The 23,262-nt window shown below is 40.9% G+C and overlaps 1 protein-coding gene across 1 annotated transcript; it reads right to left on the reverse strand.

Moving 5' to 3' along the window:
- Positions 1-21,410: 21,410 nt before the first annotated feature.
- LOC147442305 (uncharacterized) lies at positions 21,411-22,994 on the reverse strand. Its single transcript, XM_086528535.1, has one exon. The coding sequence runs from the start codon at positions 22,874-22,876 to the stop codon at positions 22,328-22,330; it is 549 nt and encodes a 182-aa protein (XP_086384661.1). The 5' UTR covers positions 22,877-22,994; the 3' UTR covers positions 21,411-22,327.
- Positions 22,995-23,262: the final 268 nt, after the last annotated feature.

A 23,262-nucleotide genomic window follows, 5' to 3' on the forward strand; every position in this document is an offset into this window, starting at 1 on the left:
GTGTGAATCGCAATGCCTTCACCAAGGCATGGATCAACGAGGGAGCATGATTGCACAGGCTCTTGATACGTGTTTTCTTGTCTTGAGAGGGATGATCCCATTTAAAGTCTTCAGGGATCTTTCCTTTCCCCTCTTGATGCGCTGCAAGCGTCGTGAAAGAGCCATGTGGAAGGGGCACTGTCTCCATAAGATCACCTAAAGTTCCCCCATTGAAGTAGGGGAATATCAGAAACCATGGCAACGTTATAGAGTGGGCAATACTCCTCACAATCCCTCTGTGGTTGAGATCTACTCCACTTTCTGATGCAAAGCTTTTCCATTGATGCTTGGCCTGTCCTTTGAACTCCTTGGCACAATAAGTATTCGTTGCAGGAAGGAAACTGATCCCTTTGATTTGAACTTGCCACCCTGTGCCATAAGCCCCTGACCCAAGTTTCTTGATTTTCTTAATGGACTTATTTGGAATGCCCAAAGTCATACTACATTCAGAATTGTATATACTGCTCTCCAGGTGACTGGCAGAAGCAGTAGAACCCGGTGTTCCCTCAATGGCAGCCTCCTCAATAAACAGTTCTCCAACTTGGCTGCTCCCCATAACTTTGGTGATAGCCATTCGCATTTTCTTGCTTAGGCCAAACTGTGTGTCTATGTCGGATGCTCGCCTTGACCTCTCCTTTTCAGCTCTCCATCTCGCGTTCCAATGCTCTAGCTTACCCTTGTCTACATCTTGAGGGCATTCCTCTTTCAAATCAGAGGCCACCTTGGGAAAATTTCCCACCCAACTGCTCAGTAATGAGATTATTGATTCGGTTGTTTTGTCTAGATATAACAACAAAATTTTTCGGGCAATCTCACTGTATAATGATTGCAATCTAGACTCATCTGCAACAATCTGCGCTATATTGTCGGGATCTAGTGCACTGACGATTGTAATCAACAATTGTCTAATTTTCTTTTTGAACTATATCATTGAAGTAGCAGAAGGATCCATTTTGCCTGCAATGGTATTATTGCAAACAACACATTGTGAAATATAACTATGTGCCACTCCATTTGGATCTTTTCCACGTGAAAGAAAAAGTGCAGTATAGACCATAGATCTTGTATGCTTGGGCAGTGACACACCTAATCGTAATTGCAACCATGTGCCAATGCCTCACCGTACAAAAACTTACAAACAGATGCTACTGTCAATCTAGCAACAACACACCTAGTCGCAATTGCAACCATGTGCCGAAGCATGAATGACTGGGAGCAACATAAAACATAGTCACCCTACGCTTTTGCAATGACACGCCTAGCCGCAATTTCAACAATGTGCCAGTGCATCCACGCATGGTGACTTCTTTCAAACAGATGCTCCTGTCATTCTAGCAGCAACACACCTAGTCGCAATTGCAACCATGTGCCGAAGCATGAATGACTGGGAGCAATATAAAACATAATCATCGTACGCTTTTGCAATGACACACCTAGCCGCAATTGCAACCATATGCCAATGCATCCACGTACGATGATTTGATAAAAGAAATTTTATACCTTTAAGTTTTAACACAAAAAACTCAAAAAAACATCAATAAAATAAGGAAGGGATTAAAAAATTACTGCTACACTGCTTTGAGAATGTGGAAAGCTGCCAGAAAGTTTGGTGAAGAAGACTTTTCAATGTACCTCTCTTGTGAAAAAGACAAGCACCGGCATCGTCTTTATATAGCCACGGCGGGCCCGGCGGGCCTCGAGCCGGTCTCCAAGTCTCCTTGCAGGTCAAAAAAGATGAATGTCAATTAACATAATATTTGTTATTTTGAATTTCTATTGTTATTAACCTGAAATTATATTGTGATCACGTCATTTTGAAATCCCTGATTGTCAATCATGCTTGCTACACATGGAACCACTAGAACTATAGGGAAGTTGCCCCAAAAACAGACTCCCACATATCCCCTTATGAGGAGAGGATTCTCATACCATGGTTAACTTCCATAACTCTTACGTATTCTCTACTTGTGTAACTAAATCACTTGAGGGAGGTGAATCCACCTAGAAACAACAAAGACAGTGATTCAAATGAATCATCTTCAACAGGTCCATGCGGTGGACAAAGATTCAATTATGTCAGCTTCAAAAAGTCAACAAAGAGCCAAAAGGCAACACCTAGACAGAATGCCAACAGAAGTCCTAAAAACAATTGCTAGCAGCAAGCTAATACAGACACCATTTTTTGGAGTTCTCCTTGTAAAAAGAATTATTATTTTGATAAATCGGGAATATTGTAAGTCCTATTGTCTTGATAAACCTTGTAATTAATGAGCCAGGGCTACAAGCTTCCAGATTGTATCAGCCATTCAATTCCCAGCTTTGGTAGAACTCCAGATTATTACTTTTGACCACCCAAAAACCTTGGCTAAGGTATAAAAGTCAATTTTTGTAAGTTTTTATAAGTTTTTTGGATAAGAAATACACAGCGTGAGCTAATGGCGCTCACTTCTCTCCTTCTCGCGCTTCCTACTCCCTCCTCGGTTGTCACATTGCAAATGTGTTTGTTGCATTGCAACCGCAGGTAAGAGCTCTATGCATTGACGTAAGCCATTCATAGTATTTCGTAGCTTTTGGTGTCGCCGACCTGCGGCCTAATTTCATCATAAATAGGAAGTTACATGTTTAAATCAAAAACTAAGTATAGGCAGGGTATTGGGGCATCATTGCTAAGCATTTAGATGCATTCTGGGTCGAAAACGACTAGGTCAAAAATCCATTGCTGTTAATAATCGCGATTTTGGAACTTGACCTAAAGTGGGGTTTGAGGCCTTAGGCATGTGTGCTTAGGTCTTATAAACTTGTCCTAGAAGTTTCGTTACGTTTGGATGTCATTTGATGCTATAACGGATGTGATTTGCTTGTCGATTAGCGATTGGCTTTTGGTGATTAGCGATTGGCTTTTGGTGCTTTCAATCACTTGAATGTAGCTTGAGTTAGATGCGAGTTGTTAGTTGTTTTCCAAGAGATTGACAACCTCTTGTAGCCTCTATACACTAGTCGAGTCAGCTTCGTCCCATGGTTTGACAAATTAATCATGGTTCTCGCTAATACTGCAATAAGATAGGATAGTGAGGTAAGACATGCGTCCCACATTTGGTGCCGCTTTCGGGGATCGAAGATACCTAAACTAGGGAAAAACATGAACGTCTTGTGTAATTGTCCTTTAACTTTCTCGAGGTTCGCCTAGAGTTCAAATCTCTCTTTTAGAAACCGCATAGCTTGAGATTGTCGTCTTTTGCTGTGTAGAGGTAGCTTGGAAGTAATCGTACTTGCTGAGTACTTTTAGGACTGTAGGATTGTATATTTAGATTAGGATTTAGAGAATGATTGGTAGACGAGACAAGTCTTAAGATCAAGACTCTGAAAAACATAAAAAAACACAAGAAAACGAGTGTTGTGGACACTTTCTACAACCCTATTGCATGAGAAATAGGAGTAGGGTAAGTAGGATCCGAGGTGGAAATCATAGCATTGCTCTCTCTGAAAGAATCAAGTGTGAGTTGTTATGTAAAGTTGCAGAATTTCAGGTCTACGGCTAGAAATAGCACGAAAAGACTCGAATTCACTCAATCCAACTAGGGAGTGAGATTAAGAGTTGTCTGAACCAGTGGGTAAGCTCAAGGACACTTAAAGGTAAAAATTTCAAGAAGTTGACCAAAACTCAGATTATTTACTTTTTCTTGACGTTTTAGGCCAAATTAAGTTTTGACTTAATTTATAGGCTTAAAAAACATCATAAAAGGACTGTCTGTGAGAAAATTTCAAAAAAGTGCTCATTTCAAGTCTCAAGTTAATAATCGTGATTATTAACTTTTTGCTCCAAATTAGCCAAGACTCATATCATTGACTCATTGCATGTGTACAAACAACTTTTGTAAAGACCCAAGAGATTTGGATAATTAAACTGGCAAAAACTAGGTGAAAACTAAAGTTTGTACTGACTTTTTGAATCTTGAGTGTGAATTGAGGAAACATTTATCCAAACTTGTTGAAAACTGATTCATAGGCTTATATTGATGTGATAAACATGTGTATATGCTCAATTGACCAAAAACTTGCAGAATTTTGGCAAAAGTAAATAATCACGATTATTTACTTTTGCCAAAATTTTGAACTTTTTTTACCAAGTTGGCACACCACTAGCTTTACCATGTTGTAATAAGCCCCACAAACCAAATTTGGAAAGATTTGGATCACTAGAGTGAAAACTGTGATAAAAATTACAAAGTTAGTCTGCAGACAAATAATTGATGACCATTTGACCAAAAATTGTACAAACTTGATGAAAATTGGCTAGTGGGGCCTTAACATAAGGTGCTTAATAGGTCTGTGTCAAAGTTGGGACAAAAATATGCAAAAAATTATCAGAAGTAAATAATCGCGATTATTTACATTTGCTTCAAAACTTGGTGATTTTGCAAACTTGAGTATACCACAAGGTCAAGCACATCAATTAGACCCCACAAATCAATTTTGGTGAAATTTGGACCACAAAAGTGAGACTTAAGCCAGATTCTCGAAATCAGAGTCTGCGGACACGGAACAGTGGGTAAACTTGATCAAGTTTTGTCCAAACTTGTTGAAACTTGCCCAAGGGCCATAACAAGTTGTATACTTGCCAAACCAATCCCAGTAGTGAAAAAAAGTGACAAAAGAAAATAATCGCGATTATTTACTTCTGTTATTCAAAGACTTCAAATTTGACTTTGGGGCTTACACAGTGTTAGACCAGCATAAATAAGGCCACTGGGAAATTTTGGGTTCAATCGGATCAAAATTGGTACAAATACACTCAGTTTACAGATTGCAGATTAGACCTTTGATTTTGCTAAGCTGAATTTGAAAGTCAAAATTTTTGACTTCCATAGCAGGAATTGAAGTGAAATACAGAGACCTATCACTGGAGTTCTCAAGAGCTCTATTTTCCTTATAGAAAAATAGCTAATTTGATAAATTTGTACAGGAATCAGGTTGCAAACGAGGAATCAGTGGCTTGACAGAAAGTTGCAATTGAATCAAGTGGAAATTGATGATAAGTCAATATAAGGTGAGTACTCTACCCAGGGCTTCATAAGTCTATATGAACCTTAGATCCGGTCGTGTAATAGGAAATCAAGGCCTATTTGGAGAAACACCAGTAGAGTATCCACTGAAGAAAGCGTAAATCAAGGAAATTCCTTGCACACAATTCCTGAAGAAGTCTCAGACACTTTTTCAGATTCAACATCCGAAATGTCTTCTTACTCGACTCACTCTGAAACCGGAACGACAATGCGCTATAAGCATATACTCTCTTTTCACAAGACTAATCGTCATGGAGCCTAGGTTTACTTGGATCCTAACGAAGAGTATGCTATTCGCATTGATGATCATGGTATTGAGTTCGAAGAAGAGGTTAGGGCAAACAAGCAAGGAAAAATGTACATGGATCAAAACGGAACTCAATATGTACAGGTTGAAAATCTTGATGTGATAGACAAATGGGGATTAGAAGTAAAAACTATAATCCCAGATATGTCAGCAAAAGAAGGACCACCAACTTTGGAATTCGAGGGATACGATCAAGTAGACTTGAAGCCTTTGAAACGGCTTAGTACGGATAATCCTAGGATTGGAGTCTATTGTTGGGAAGATAAACATAAAAGATATTTTGTGGATTTCCATTGCTAGACGAGGACAATTAACGGCCATGAAGATCATCTATATCTTCAAAATCAAAGATAAGGGATCTGCGGACCTACCAACTTACTTGTTTAGGGATTGTTATAACAACAACTGTGTTATGATGACTCCCGAGGAGGTAGAACAAACCAAATACTAGGAGTATTCCATACGGGATTGGATATTGGGTCAAGGACCAGAAACCACTCCAAGAGATGAACATCGTGAGAGATCATCTGAGAGTAATGTGAAAAAACCAGAAACCACCTCATCACGTAGAAAAACGGGTGCCAGTCCACGGCTACATGAGTCACTATTTCTGGCAGACTAGTTTGAAGGACTTGGAACAAGATCAACTCCTAGAAGACCTAGAGTTGAACCAAATAGACGTGTCAGACCTGCTGATTTCCAAAAATGGGTTAGAAAATACAGTGGATCAGGAGATCCATATGACCACTTAGAAAGCTTCAAGCAAGTGCTAAGAGCAGAGCGTACTTCCATACTCAATTCGAGGGGTTTGGAATGACATTAGAAGAAAAAGCTTTGACATGGTTCCAAAACATTCCACCAAGTTCAATCATGAATACATTGGCTCAAGGATTTGTAGCTGCTTGAACTAAAACGGGGATTAAACATAATACGGTAGCTCAAATCTACAGCTTCAAACAGAAACATGGTGAGTCTGTTAGGGATTATGAGACTGGAATGAAACAATACACTGTCAGATGCCCAGAGATGGAGATACCTTCAGAGGAGCGATTTCTTTCATTGTTTCTGGGAAATCTAAACAAAGAACTTCATGCTATACTCTATAGTAAAAAGCATACAACCCTAGAGGCATGTCTGTCTGATGCTTTTGACCTAGGAGACAATTGTGAGATCTTTAATGAAGAGGATATCCCTAAGGATAACCAAAGCGAGAAGACTTCATCCACAAAACCAGCACAAGTGGGAACGGATGCTGCGGCACCACTCTCAGCCATAGAAGATATGCTAAAAAGGATGAATGACATGATGAACAATATGCAAAAAGCACCCATGAGAAGACCAGGACAAGGGATATCCCCACAAGGACAACCAATTAGGCCACAAAAATGGTGTGCAATTGAGGGTAAATGGACCAACCACGAGACCCACGAGTGCTACGTCAGACCAAAGTATGATGGGAATGTTCAGTACGTGCCCATGAGGCCACAAGGACAACCCATGTACACATATCAGCCTAATATGGCTCAAGTTCAAAGACCACCAATGGGTATGGAGAGACCTCAACCTGTGTTGGGACAGCAACCTCCTTATCCAGGACATAATGTGGTGCTTGTAAAGTACATGCACTCAGAAGCAGTCATAGATGAACAAGCATTAGTGCCTGGTACACCCTATGCAGAGCCTAGTCCATTTACAGTAATGGTGGAGGGAGATTGATATAGTCCACACCCACCACCAATGGAGGAAACCATGACTTATGCTGCACCAGATCTCGCACCAATGTATTATGTAGCTAATCAAGGTGTCAGACCTCCCATGGGAAGACCCATGATGAAGCCCAGAACAGGAAACTATCATAACTGTGGTGCTGATGACCATTGGAAGAATGAATTTTCATAGCCTGAAAAAAACCTTAAACCAAATGAAGCCTATTGCATACAATGATGCAAAAAGGGAGGACACTTTTCGAAAGATTTTCCTAAGAATCCTTTGAACAAGGGAAAAATTGTAGTTAACGTAGTCCAAGTAATGCGTAGTAGCTCATTAGAGAGCGAACCGATTGTTCCAATCAAGGTAATCACTAAAGCCCAAGCAAAGAAAAAGAATCACAATTCCTCTGATGATTCGGAGAACACAAAAGTTTCTTCTCTAAGAATCAAAAGGAGCAGAAGCAAAAGATATGAGATGAGAAAACAAAAAAAACGGGTTGAAAACGAAGAGAAAGCAAAAATTCTAGCCCAGGACAAGTCGAAAGAAACTGGCAGTGAATTCAAGGAAACAACCGTGAAATCTGGAGGATCCATTCTGGTTGATAAAAATTTTGAGTCTATCAATGCTGCCTTGGAATCCTACCAAGCAGGACTTAAAGCAGGCCAAAACATGGAAAACAAATGAAAAAACTATCCATCTCCAGATATGGAAGCAGCTAAGCTGGAAGCTTATCAAAATTTGGTAAGAATCATGCAGGAAATGCTGGAGAAACAAAAACCCAAGCTTGAAAGTATTGCAAAATCGAAAGAGCTTGCGGTAGAAGAAACGACAGCAAAATCCGATGTGGTGGCAGAACCCCACCTTGAAACAAATGAACCAGAGCTCATAGTGCCGGACAGTGAAGATGCCTTAGACAGAATTCCATTCATGGAGGAAGACTTGCCAAGACACTTATGGGAAAAGGTAAGGGAGATCAATGATGGGAGCCTAACTTTAAAGTCAGCTTCTATGGAGGAAGTCTGGTTAGATAACCTACCATCTGATATGAACATGGATATACAATCCTTGTATGGGGATTAAGGATCAGAGGCTTCAGGGATATCTAAACCTTTGACATTAAAAACATTACCTTCTTTCTTGGGAGATAACAAAGATGAATCAATCATTTGTAAGATCACTCAAGTAAAAAGAGCCAAACAGACCCTAGAAGTGGACAACATTCACTCAATCATGTCTACACCTATCCAATGCACTCTTACTTTGGGAGAACTGTTGAAACTCGGTCCATACCTATGGAATGATTTACATAAATCCCTAGAAAAGGTGCGGATAATGGGGTTAATCTCTAGGAATCTGGGAAACTTGAAAAACAAAATGGAAGACAAAGAGATACGATCAGTTCCTATGAACAAGGTCGGAGAATATTATGAAGGGGAAGAAGGAAACACTACCCTCCCAGTGAAATATAATGACATTGAAACCATGGAAATACTGGATAGTGGAGCGGGCATAGCCATAGCCACTAAAGCAGTATGGGAATCCTGGGGACAGCCAGCCATTAGACAAACGCGAATGAAATTGCAGTTGGCTAACAGACACATTGAAAGACCACAAGGGCTGCTTGAAAAAAGTGATAGTCAACTCCTGTGGAATTGAATATCAACACAGTTTTTCCATAGTAGACTTTGGAAAAAAACTCAACTATGAAATCATATTGGGAAGACCTTTCATGCGACAGGTACAACTTATCCAAGATTGGGGAAGCAACTATCTGTACTTAAAGTAGGTGGGATCTATAACAAGGGTCAATCTAAAGGACCACACCTATAGAGACTTCTTGAAAACACCCATCCAGGAGTTTGATTCAGTCTCTTCGGTTGAAACTAAACTTCCATCTTGGCTAAACAAAGACACTCCTATTTGGATGTGCGGACCTTCAGAAAATGGAAGCTTGAGACGAGAGGAATGTATCCTAGAAAGGTACTGTACAGACGAAGCCTACATACCAGAACCCTTTCCAGAACATTTATTTGAACCATTTGAGTGGACTCAAATCTTAGTGACAATAGATGTATGTGTGAATATGTCTATGCCTACTCAATTTTGCAATGAGGATGGCTACGACATAATTCCCATCCAAATGATGTAAGTCCTTAACATTGAAAATAAGGATGAGGACACAAAGGACTTGATGAAAGCTCAACAAGTCTTTTCTGACCTCTATTATGATGCAACTGATGAGTTGGATGAACACTCAGATACCTCAGAAGATTCGGGATCCAAAAAAAAACATACGAGAGCTCAACTACTCTTAAGGGAAGGGAGGAAAAGTTTTTTGACTTTCCAAACCAGAAATCAAGAAGACAAAAATGGTATAGAAGAAAAAGGGACACTAAAATTGTGAAAGCACGACCTATATCATCAGTCTCCAGTAAAACACAATTCCTGATGCAGATAGATGCTAATGATTGTGTCAAGTACAAAATAAATGGCAGATATCCTTCAAACGGAGACTCAAAAATGTCTCAGACATCGAGAAAAATAAGGAAGGGTAGTCAAGAAGAACATCAGGATAAAAAACCACTCATGACCAGAGTCAAGCGGAAAAAGAAATATCAAGAGTTGAAAAAATCTCTAAAGGAGATATACACCACCGAAATGGAAACCACGGAAGAGGATGGGAAGGATGTAATGCATGTTCCATCCCATTACAAAAAGTATACCCTCCAAGATTGGAAAATCATAATCGAACAACCTGTTAGGGAACTACGGAAACAAGGCGAGTCTTACGAAGGACCTAAAAACGCTAAAAGGGTAGACTTGGCTGAACCAGGAGAAGAGCCTAGACTGGCCTACATTGCAAATGACCTAACAGAAGAAGAAGAAAAGCTTTTGTTAAGTTTGTTAAAGGAATGCCGGGATATCTTTGCTTGGTCTTACAAGGATCTCAAGGGTATTGATCCAGAAATTTTTCAACATACTATACCCATGAGAGATGATGCTAAACCAAGTAGACAGAGACCATACACTTATAACGAAACATTTTCCAGGAAGATCAAAGAAGACATTGAAAAACTAAAGGAAGCTGAATTCATTTACGAAATTGACCACACTAATTGGGTGTCCCCAATTGTGGTAGTACCTAAGAAGAATGGGAAATTACGAGTGTGCGTTAATCTCAAAAAAGTGAATGCAGCTACCATTAGAGACAACTTTCCTCTTCCGATAACTGAGCATGTTTTAGAACAAGTGGCAAGAAAAGAAGCTTACAGCCTCCTAGATGGTTTTTCGGGATACAATCAACTTTTGGTTGACCCAAAAGATCAGCACAAAACTGCTTTTGCAACAGAATGGGGTATATTTGCCTATCGGGTTATGCCGTTTGGGTTAACTAATGCTCCAGCCACATTTCAAAGATTGATGAGCCATGCTTTCAAGGAGTATCTTCGGAAATTCTTGGAAGTATACAGGAATGATTTATGCGTACATTCGTCAATCCGAGCTAATCATTTTTAACGCCTCAAAAAGGTATTCGAGAATGTAGACTTTACAGGATTTTCTTAAACCCTGAAAAGTGCACATTCATGGGAAGACAAGGGAAAATTCTTGGACATATAGTGTCTAAAAATGGCATAGCTACCGATATTGAAAAGATTCATGTCATTGCTGATTTTCTTAGACCAACAACAGTCAAAGGGGTACAAGCCTTCATGGGACATTGTGGATATTACCGACGGTTCATCTACATGTATGCCATAATTGCAAACCCATGTATAGCTTGATTACGCACTTTGAATGGACCAAGGCACGTGAAGAATCCTTCATGAAGCTTAAGCAAGCTCTCACCTCAGCTCCAATATTGAAAGCACCCGATTGGGATAAGGTATTCCACGTACACGTAGATACCTCAAATTTTGCTATTGGTTGTATACTAGCCCAACCAGGAGATGGGAAAATTGACTTTCCTATTTCTTATGCTAGCGGACAGTTAAATATGGCAGAAAAGAATTACACCACCACTGAAAGAGAAGGACTAGGAATGATCTATGCCGTTAAAAAGTATAGACATTACCTATTGACCAACAAGTTTGTGTTCTCTGTAGACCACCAAGCTTTGTTATATTTGGTCAACAAACCATGCAGCACAGGGAGAATAGTGAGATGGTTCATCATTCTTCTCAAATTTGATTTCACTTTGGTTTTTAAAAAAGGCACTACACATCAACGAGCAGATCATTTGTCCAAGATTGTTTCAGGGGAATCACCTAAAGGGGTAGATGATGATCTACTAGATGCCTATTTGTTCTCCATGGAAATGATACCTAGATGGTCTGAAAAAATTATGTCATTGATGACAATAGCTCAAGTGGATTCACCACTTCCTATCATAGTTGATTTAATCGAGCAATCGGCTATGTATCAATTACTAGCTGGGAGTCTATATAAAAGAAATCGAGACGGGATATTACTTTTATGCATTAACCCTGAAGAAAGGGATCAATACCTAAGTCAATCACATGTTACCATAGTAGGACTTCACTTTGCGAAATACCAAACTATGCAACGAATCTTAAGACTTGGAGTATTTTGGCCGACTATGAGGAGAGATGTTAGATCTTTTGTAAGAGATTTCCCTCAATGTCAGAAACAACAACCCATTCCTCATGTAACATTGTTTCAAATGTCACCTATTCCTAAGTGGAGTAACTATCTGGTTACTTACTTATCAAGTCGAACATTTCCTGAGGATATGAGTAAACGCCGTAAAAGAGAAATTGAAACGGAAGCAAGAGACTATGCTCTTATTGGAAACCAATTATATCGGCGAGGTAAAGATCAACACTTGCGTCTTTGTGCAAATGAAAACGAGTATATTTCCATTATAGAACAAGCACATGCTGGATTAGCTGGAGGTCACTTTTCTAGTGAGACCACCGCAAGAGCAATCTTGATGGCAAGTAGATGGTGGCCAACACTTTTTGCAGATGCCAAAGAATATGTTCGAAGGTGTGATGCTTGTCAATGAGAAAAAATGCCAACATGAGTAGACATCATGTCTGTAAGACCAATGATGGGGGCTAGAGCCTTCGCAAAATGGGGTATAGATTTTGTGGGACCGATACAGCCACTTGCTTATAGAACCCAAGCTCAATATATCATTGTAGCTACGGACTATTTGACCAAATTGGCCGAGGCTAAAGCGACTCAAAAGATTGATGCCAGAACAACTGCTGCATTCTTATATGAGTATGTATTTGTAAGGTATGGACTACCAATAGAGATTCGGGGAACTCATTTCCTCAACGAGGTAATAGAGTATTTGCTTAATGCGTTTATGGTTATCCATAACAAATCAGCTCCCTATCATCCACAAGCAAATGGACAAACTGAGCATACAAATAAAATTCTTAGCTTAGTACTGACCAAAGTGGTTAGTTCAGGAAGGACCGACCGGGAAATGAATCTCCATGTTGCTCTATGAGCTTATCGAGTTTCATTCAAAACAAGTTTAAATGCTACACCCTTTAACCTTGTTTATGGTCTTGATGACATACTGCCAATAGAATTTCTATTGCCAACATTAAGAGTAGCACAAACTCTTGAGTTGAATAGACATGAATTTTCAGAAAGACTTGAAGATTTGGAAAAGCTAGACGAGCAAAGGCTAACTGCTGTAGCTCATATCTATGCACAAAAGGGAAACAAAAACAGTTTTTTGATTCCCACTTAATCACCAAAATTTTCAAGAAAGCGGACTTAGTTCTAATCTATTCCCTTAAGCAACACATTCCCAAGTTTAAGAAAAAGGGAAATGGACCATTTATCATTGAATATGTGTCCCCAAGTGAAGCAGTAAAATTGTCAACCATAGATGGTGAACCAATGGCTAATTGGATTAGTCGATGCCGTTTAAAAAAATACAATTTTCCACTAACGATGAATTGCTAGAGAGAATGCATGCAGCCAAACAAAGGAAGATGAAGCGATAGCAGGTTATTGATGAAGCCCAAGAGGAAGATAGACTTCGGGTACTCAAGCGTAAAGCTGCTCTCAAGAATCAACATATATCGATTCCCATCAACACTTTGGAAATAGATGATCAACAATGGAAATTACCTAAAGATGCAGTTTCAATTGATGATGACTGGTTAGATGGAATGGATCTACGCATCAAAGTACAACTCAACAATCATAGCACCAATTTTGTGGTAGACACAGGAGCTAGAGTGAATGCAGTCAGTTATTCCACATACAAGAAAGCAACAAATCAAGCATTGACCGCCGCAGGAATAACGACAATCAAAGGATGCAAGAAGAATCCAACTCCAACATTGGGAGTGGTCAACTTGAACGTGGTAGTACATGGATGTTCATGTCCACATCAGTTTGTATGGTTGCCATATGAACACATGAATGAGACTATGATTCTTGGTATTCCTTGGATGCGAACATACAAAGCAGTACCAGATTGGGATACAAATCATCTATAGCTATCACTTAAAGGAGGGCAACTCATTGTTCCCATCGCACCAAGCAAAGAGGAATGAAAAGGTGCAATCAGAGGACCAATACATGAAGGAAATCTTCTCCATGCCCTCGACAAAAATATGCTACAAGTAGTATGCAAGGAGTCAAAAAAATTTGGGTACCAAAGGCACAACTTGTGGATAAACCAAATCAGATTTGGGTGCCTAAAATTTCACCAGAGAAACAGAAGACGATTCCAAGGATTCAAGCACAGAATCGAGCATTTATGAACAAGGAACCTAACATGAAAAAGGTTTGGAAGAAAAAGGAGAACTTATCTTCTCCACACAACGTGAAACCAATCAAACAGTGGCGAGTTAAGTCTCAACAGACTCTCAAGAACCATGCACCAAGCAGACCGAGCTACCAATGGCGAGAAAAAGCTCGACAAACGTCTAAAGTGCTCCCAACAGCTCAAGCAATCAGCGTGCTTAAACACCGTGGTGGTACTATCAAGCAAAGAGCACAAAGGCTATAGGATTTTCTCTTTGGAAGACACCAACAGCAAACCTCGACATCGGAAACCCTTGAGTTATTTACTCAAGACCCAACTCTTGCACAACATATTGAGTTGAATTGCATTGATCTTCATATCATGGTAGAACCAATCACGGCTATGCATAGACACAATTGTTCAACCCATGCACACAGTCATCCCGGAGAACGCCATCTAGGAGGGGTGGAACGGTACTACTAAATACTAAGTAATTAAGGGCAATGTTTGAAGAGGGAGGAAAAAGTTTCATGTTAACGTGTGATTTTTTGCAAAATTACCTAATAATGCCCTTATAATTCATCAACTGGGGAAAAGTCACTGATAATATCTTCCCGATGAGTGTAAATAGTGTATATACTATCAAAAAATCATTAAGAATGGTCCTTTTTTTGGGTATTTTACATCATTTTTGCTGATAGAAAGACTTAAAAATGGAGAAATCCCACAAAAAACAATAAAGCTGTGTTTTTAAAGGAATTTTCTTAATTACTAGATTTTCACTTTGCTTTTTTAGAGCATTTTTCTATTTTCTTTGATTTTTCCAATAAAAAGGTCAAAAATTAATAATAAATAACAAGGAAGCTCATATGGAAAATTGGAAGACACGCTGGTGATAAAAAAGACAATGCGGACAAACACAAAAATTTTCAACGAAATCAGAAGATGGAAGCGGAAAGCCTAAATTATGCGGCCAAGCCTACTTTTGCAAAATTCTTGCAGAATGAACTACAAAAATCCGATTTTGGAAATTTTTGAGCCTAACATTGATTTCATGGCCGAATAGGACTAAGGGGGGAATCCGGGGAAATTTGGTTCGGGAAGTCCAGGTATAGATAGCCACAGTAGGCTAAAACCACCTCATTCCCACTTGGAGCTTTGCAGAGAGAGCATTTCGGCTTCTTTCGCGCGTCATTTCCGGAGCCTACAGTTGACCTTTTTCAGCGCCGTCTCACACGAGACATGAGGGGTAAGTTCCTTACTAATCAATGATCCATTTTGTATGTCCGGTAGCTATTTTAAAGCCCTAGAAAAACCCCTAGAAGTCGGGCAGTGCACGAAGACCTACGACCTAAAACTGACAATAGCGGCCTACCAGCTTGACCAAATCGGATGGGATTTTAACCATAGCATGCCCTAACATAATAGAACTATTCCATACCATCAGATGATTATTCGGCTGGGGTCAAGGGGGTCCTCAGTAGAGAATTAGGGTATTTTGGAAAAGGCCAGAATTTCGACCTGACTCCATAGATAGCCTACTAATGAGGTTCGTATACAATGTATATGATTGGTTTGGAGAAATCCATCAAGTAAAGTCCTCGAAAAGTGGTAAACGGCTCGAAGGTTACAAAGCGTCAAATTCGACATACGAGGCCAAATTGACTCCAAATGAGCCAGAATTGGACAGGTAGCTTCACGATGATGCTACGAACAAGTCCGAAGCCTCAAAGTTGACCGACCAACCCAACAGACAGAGTAGTCACAAAAAACAGTGAATTCATAGTCAACAGAGCACAAAGTGATGTCAGCATAACCAAACTTGACCAAATTCAATTTAGGACGTGTATTAGGTGTATGAAACATGTTTAGGTCAAAATTTATGTGAAATGCAAAGTTTTTGTCACTGTTGTAAATAATCGCAATTATTTATTTTTGCAACATTTTTGCATGGACATTGTCAATTCATCTCACCTATCATGTGTACACACCTATTACATGCCAAAAATCAAGTATGAGCCAAAATGACCACCCATTACTTGCAAAAATGCCAAAAAACGCAAAGAAGTCTGTGAAAGCCAAAATTTGGGTTATGGGCAACTTTTCTTGATCCAAATCACCTCATAATTCATACCCAAGCTCTATACCATGCCTAGAACCAGTCTATGCCCAAAAAATGTCAATTTTGGAAGAAAAGTTAATAATCGCAATTATTTACTTTTTGGCCAAAATGGGGCAATTTGAAAAATTTGTCATCATACATCCAAAGTATATGTTGTGATAAACCCACTAGCCAATTTTGAGTCAATTTGGATTTCAAAACCTCAAATTTTCTTTATATCTACTGTTTCAGAGACCTAAAGCCAAAATCTGGTACCATTTTCACCATGTACATCCAAATGAGCCCATATTTCCCTCAGAGCACGTAATTGGCATATACTTCAAGCCTATAAAGCCAAGTTTGCAAAAAAATTGAAATTTTTCCAAGGTGTAAATAATCGTGATTATTTACTTTGCTTGCAAATTTTTGTTTTGTCAATACAGTTTTGTTCCTTGCATGATTTTATGCATCTTTGCTTATTCAAAAATCGATTTGAAGCAATTTGGACCAGATTATCAATATTTCAGTCTAAAAGGACATTCTGGAAAAAAATATGACAACTCCGCTAACTTTGCACTCTATTCACTGAACAGGAGCAATGCAAGCCGCGGAAAAGGTCAAGAAGAAGTTAAACCAAAAGGAGAAACTGCAAGAACTACCCCCGTATCAACTGGACCCCGAGTCAGTAAAGGCAGCAAAGGCATCTTATCTTTCTAAAGAGTAGTTAGAAGAACACCACACCACGGTCTTCACGGGCAGATTTAAGAGTGAAGAAGGGCATCCAGTGGAGTTGTAGCTCTTTCCTAAAGAGGTTTATGATGTCACAGCAAAGCTAGAAACCAAAGAGGCTAACCGCAGGTTGGGACTTCGACACTTCTATGAACAAGAGCCCTGCGGAGTAGACTTTCAGAAGGCTTACGAGCTTCTGTCCACCATCAAGGAAGACATAACTGCCCCAATCTCAGACAACCAAGGAAATAAGGTAGAGGTTGTAATTACAAAGGAAATAGTGGTCAGATTGCCCACTGAAGGGATGACCATGCGGGCAAGAGATAGGAAAACAGTGGGTACATTTACAAAGGAAACAACTGCGGCTACATTTGTCTATCTCATCCACAAGCAGGTGGAAGAGCCAGCCCGTCTGTACCACCAACATTTCCATTTCTTGGCAAAAAGGCCACCAAGGTACACGACACCAAATCACGCCGTGGCCACCACTTTTACACAAGTTCTGAAGTCAACCACTAGACAACTTGTGGACCACGCGCAATATGTGTTAACAACATTGAAGGCCACCAAGAAGGAGGGAAAGATAACCTACATGGGCGCACCTGAAGTCTTGACCAGAATAGCCTATCATGCCATCGGCATGGCTGACAACCTACCGCCTGCCCCGGATCAGAACACATGGATCTTGGCAGCTCCACCCTCTCCAAGATCTACAAGATCTGGTAAGCGATCATTTAAATTAGGTGATGAATCCGATGACAGTTCATCAGAGCAGCATAGTAGTGAAAGCTCTGACAACGAAGAAAAAAGTGCTAGGAGGGAAGAGATGAAGAGGAAAGCAGTGGCTGCCCACCAAGAGGAGCTAGCTCAAAAGCAAGCAAGATTTGAAAGAGAAAAACAAGCGTATCAGCGCACTAGGCAAGCGCAGGGAAAAGACCTAGAAAAGTGGATACCCACCGGCTTGAAGGGACTTCGAACGAAACATCATTCCAGGAAAGAGGCCGAGGATCCCAAGAATCATTTAGAAAGAATCTACCAAGAGGCAGAGGTCTTGAAGCTGAAAGAGGCGAAAGAAGCGGCCAAGAAAGCTGAGGAAGCAGCAACTCAAAATCAAGGCCAGGCATCTCCCCGATCCACCTCACCGCCGCCGCAACAACAGGACTAGCCCATGCCCACTCCACCATCATCACCGCCAGGCCGACCACTGAAGAGGCCGAGACTGACAAGGCAAAAGAGTCTGAGTTCACCCACCAAACCGAAACTACACAGAAAGCTGACCACGCCGAGCAACATAAAAAAAAGGAAGCTGAACCAGCACTAGAGCAAACAACCGAGGATACTCACAAGGAGGCGGATGAAACTGATAAAAAGCAAGATACAGAAACAAAGAAAATCACTACACATGAGGAAGAAACTGAAACTGAGACGGCAGAAAGGCCTACAACTAAAGAAACTGTAAGGGTTGAGACCACACAGCTTGTTTCCACTCAGCCAGAAACTACCGAGGTTTCAAAACTTTAGGATGGAAAAGATAAAGCAATCATCTCTATAGAAACACCAGCAATAACAACAGAGCAAGAAGCAACACAAGAGGATGCCGGCACATCTGAACTTGCAAGACAAGAAGAATGGCAGTCCAATGATGAAATCATTCTACAAGTGAACGAGTATGCAAGGCAGATGCAGATCATGACGGAGAAACTCCGCTCAGTAGCCTTTAACTACAGTACTAAAGCCAAAGAATTAGAAATGGTCATCGATGCTCTTCAAGGCGAGATCGACGACAGAATGGCTACAATTATTGATCTCCAAAATCAGGTACAAAATCTAAAGACTGAAGCGGAACATCATCAGATAGCCAAGGACAGCCAATCGAAGGAAATGGAAATGGAAGAGTTGGGCGACCTCCTGACTAAGTTATCTGATGTCTGCAAAGTGAAAGATGAGCAATAGAGGTTAAAAATGAACTTCTTACCACGTCTCTGTCCGCTCAGAAGATTCAAGTACAATTAGATGTAGCAACGTATCTCTACAGTATTCGGAACAAAGAATTAATGATCAGGCCACTTTCTTGCAACAATTAAGAGAAATCCAGCCGTGGCCTCGATCAAGGGAAACGGATGAGGTGTATAAAGCACTTAAAAAGAAAAAGAAATATTTAGAGCTGGAGTTGAAGCTGGAGAAATCACAACGTAGAGACCCGGCGCTCACGCGGGTCCAAAGGGAGGAGGATCTCCTTAAAGAGATTGCAGAATTGAAAAGAGTAAAACAACTCCTCAGGAATGGAAAGCTAGACATACAAGAAGAGACAAGAACTTCAGAGCCGCCCCAAGTGGAAATATTCTCGGTCTCATTTGTTGACTTTGAGACGCAGTCTACAGCAAAGCCGAGTGGGAGAGAAGATTTTCAAGTCCAAATCACAGAGGAAGACACAATGCCGATGGTCCAGCCGTCAAAGGCTGAAGAAGATGCACTGAAGGAGAAGATCGCCGTGGAGGTAGATGGGCAGTGGAAGGCAGCTATGGATTGGGAGTTTAGAGTTCTACACTCCATCAACGTCACACAGCTCACTCCCAATCAACTCAATGCTCAATGGCACCATTAATCCCTGCCATACCCTCTCATAAAGGTTGAGCTCTTACAGGTAAAGGAAAGATTATACAAGGATATGCAAGAAGATGGCGCAGATCAAGGCCACCCTAAGTGGAGGCTCAGCTGACTGAACAAGAATCCAAGATACTTGATTCTGTTCACAAGAGCACCTACGGCCATACAGAAAGATCCAACATTTTTTCATGTACCGCGAGTAAGGACGTGGCAAGTACACGAAGCACTGCAGAAGAAGAGGCCAACATGGCTGAATTTTCACTGGTTGCCAGCTCCAAAGAGAGGCCAAGCAACAAAAGAATACATGGTGAAAACCTTAACGAGCGCCATGACATTATTCAAAAGTCTGCCAGATCTCTCCTGCGCAATGCTATACAAAATCTGCAGTACGCTACTGACTTGTATACAAGTCTTCAATGATCCTGAGCAGACAGGAGCCCCATGGCTCTCATTTTTGAAAGGAAACAAAGGCTTTTGCTATGATCTAAGTGGGCAGCCCTCAGAGGAAGTTCTTTATGGCTTTTACGCCCGATGCATGTTTCTACCCTCGCACAATATGCTAGCTTTTGAGGAAGCCTTCTACACGGGATTTTTCACCTGGCGAACGAAGATATTTGTGCCGGTGATAAGCAACCTCACAGCCAGATTTGTAGGCTACTCGACAGTGAACTAGAGAACAAAGTCACCATGCAGTTTTTGCAAGTGACAGACAAAGAACGCAAAATCTGATATGAAGAACCAGTGGAAGCACTAAAGGACCGCCTCGCCCGCCGTCAACCCGAAGATTACTTCAGCCCATAAAGTTGTGTTAAGGGACGACACAGGCGAGGAGGGCGGAGATGTTAGCAGCAAGCTAACATGGACACCATTTTTTGGAGTTCTCCTTGTAAAAACAATTATTATTTTGATAAATCGAGAATATTGTAACTCCTGTTTTCTTGATAAACCTTGTAATTAATGAGCCGGGGCTACAAGTTTCCAGATTGTATTATCCATTCAATTCCCAGCTTTGATAGAACTCCAGATTATTACTTTTGACCACCCAAAAACCTTGGCTAAAGTATAAAAGCCAATTTTTGTAAGTTTTTATAAGTTTTTTGGATAAGAAATACACAACGTGAGCTAACGGTACTCATTTCTCTCCTTCTCGCGCTTCCTACTCCCTCCTCGGTTGTCACATTGCAAATGCGTTTGTTGCATTGCAACCGCAGGTAAGAGCTCTACGCATTGACGTAAGCCATTCATAGTATTTCGTAGCTTTTGGCGTTGCCGATTCACGGTCTAATTTCATCATAAATAGTAATTTACATGTTTAAATCAAAAACTAAGTATAGGCGGGGTATTGAGGCATCATTGTTAAGCATCTAGATGCATTCAGGGTCGAAAATGACTATGTCAAAAATCCACTGTTGTTAATAATCGCGATTTTGGAACTTGACCTAAAGTGGGGTTTGAAGCCTTAGGCATGTGTGCTTAGGTCTAATAAACTTGTCCTAGAAGTTTCGTTACGTTTAGATGTCATTTGATGCTGTAACGGATGTGATTTGCTTGCCGATGAGCGATTGGCTTTTGGTGATTTCAGTCACTTGAGTGTAGCTTGAGTTAGATGCGATTTGTTAGTTGTTTGCCAAGAGATTGATAACCTCTTTTAGCCTCTATGCATTAGTCAAGTCAGCTTCGTCCCATGGTTTGACAAATTAATCGTGGTTTTCGCTAATATTGCAATAAGATAGGATGGTGAGGTAAGACATGCGTCTCAGAACAATGAAATAGTGATTCAACTCAATCATCTTCAACAGGTCCTAATATCATAGAAGTGCAGGCAATACAAAGTTCCACATACCTGCAAGAACTAGACAGAATCACCTCCAAAATGCTAGCTATGGTCTACTGCCTACAACGCATTTTGGCACTAACACTGATCTTGATTTTAAAACTCTTGATGGTTATGCTTACTGATTAAGATACTGAAGCAGATAAGGATCAACAAGATGAGTATATTGATATTGGCGGTCCAATGCAATTGCCAAGCTTTCCTCCCATTATCATTGATACAATTGACTCGAACAATGCGAACAGCTCATCAAATTCTGATTCAAGCAACAGCTCGAGTAGTTTAAGTGGTCTATATTCAACACTATAATATTTCCATTTCAAATGTTAACATTTTAGATGACGAGATTAATACCCGTTTGCAAGCTCCGACACATACAGTGAGTCAAATGTAGACATACCTAAGCCTATTAGTCCAACTAAAGCATCGCCAAGCAGCCACCTCAACATGCATGATGTATATCAAATAACTCACAATGTGCCTAGAATGTGAAGAAAGAGAATTTTCACATTGGACCTAAAGTTGTTGTCACCCTTTGGCAACACTCTCTTCGACATGAAAGCAATACCTCTAGAAACATGAGGCTACTCACACTCAACAACACCCACTGAACAAGAATGAACAAAATAAGAGAGAGAGAGAGAGAGAGAGAGAGAGAGAGAGAGAGAGTCTCCACTGAATAAGAATGAACAAAATAAGAGAGAGAGAAAGAGGGAGAGAGAGAGAGAGAGAGAGACCAAGTAATCGAAGCTCTAAACAAAGTGGATAATAAAAGATAGAGGGAAAGAAGAAGAAGAAGAAGAAGAGGATTTTAATGTCGTAGGAAACTATCCCAATATTGCGTGCCGTGGATGATAACAAACGAGAGAGAGAGAGAGAGAGAGAGAGAGAGAGAGAGAGAGCTGCAGATGATAGAAAGGCGGCGAGAGGGAGGAAGGGATCGTGCAATTTTGAAGAGTTGTATCACAGAAACAATACACACAAACACTACCAAATTTCCACGCCCAAAATCCATCGAACAAAAATAAAAATCTCATGCATGGCCTCCACCCAAAAAACACACCTTTACTCCCCTACTCCCCATTGGCCTAATCCCCTATGGCCATGCTAGCAAATTGCCTCCCTATAGACCCTGCCTTGCGGCAATGTCAAGGAAGCAAAGTAATCATAATACTAATTTTATCTCCACCATAGATCAGACATCGCAGCGAGGGCACGCGTGGCGGCACAGGGTCTTAACTGAGAAAGATGTAACAAGGAAGGTGAAGGAGGCGAGGAGGAAGATAGCACAGATGCCATCGCGAGAGAGTATGGAGCGCAGGCCAGCGAACTTAATTCTGCGGAAGCAGAGCGGCGGCGGCTCAAGCGCAGCAGGAGCAAGCTGATCATCGTGGCCGTATATCGAATCAAGCTGCTGCACAAGGGAGGACATGGCAAGGGCGGTGGATTTAATGTCTTGCTGCAGATCGCCAATAGCGTATAGCTTGTGGGCGATGGCGAGAAAGGCGGCAAGCGAGGCAGCGAGAGAGAGGGAGACGGGACTCCAGGAGAGCGCGCAAGTGAGCAAGCGGCTCTGCGAGACGGCCGTGAAGATGACGCCTTGAAAAAGGACGAACATGGAGGCCACCTGGTAAGCGTCGCCTCGCGTCCTGCTAAGCTCCTGCTCGTAGTCCGCCTTCAGCTCCTCAAAGGCCCTTAAGTCGTGGGTCGCGCTCTCTCTCAGAAGTCCCACCAGGTCTGTCATCCTCTTCTCACGACCAGTGCGTGTGTGTGTGTGTGTGTGTGTCTGTGTGTGAGAGAGAGAGAGATCAGAGAGAGATCTAGCCTGGCAACAAGTTTTCGATGAGATCCCCGCCTCTTTCCCCTTCCCTGCTTTTCTAGTAGAACGAGATATTTTCTTTATCAAGCTCTAGCCCATGCTGACCTTACTAGATGACAAGGCTTTCTAAAAGTTGTTTTAGATAGAAGAGAGTTAGGTGCACATTTGGAATTTTATTATTTTTAATATTACTAGTAAAATGGCGTCGTCTTCGGCTCTTCCGCGTTGGCATGGTCCATCTTACCTTCAAACCCTTTGTAGATCAAGAAAAGCTCTCTCTCTCTCTCTCTCTCTCTCTCTCACTCACGCGA

Source organism: Adiantum capillus-veneris, chromosome 14, assembly GCF_014529385.1.
Source record: "Adiantum capillus-veneris isolate H3 chromosome 14, ASM1452938v2, whole genome shotgun sequence".
Taxonomy (NCBI): Eukaryota; Viridiplantae; Streptophyta; class Polypodiopsida; order Polypodiales; family Pteridaceae; genus Adiantum; species Adiantum capillus-veneris.

Coding starts and splice junctions, on each gene's coding strand:
- LOC147442305 (XM_086528535.1), bottom strand. CDS start 22,876: ATGACAGACCTGGTGGGACTTCTGAGAGAGAGCGCGACCCACGACTTA.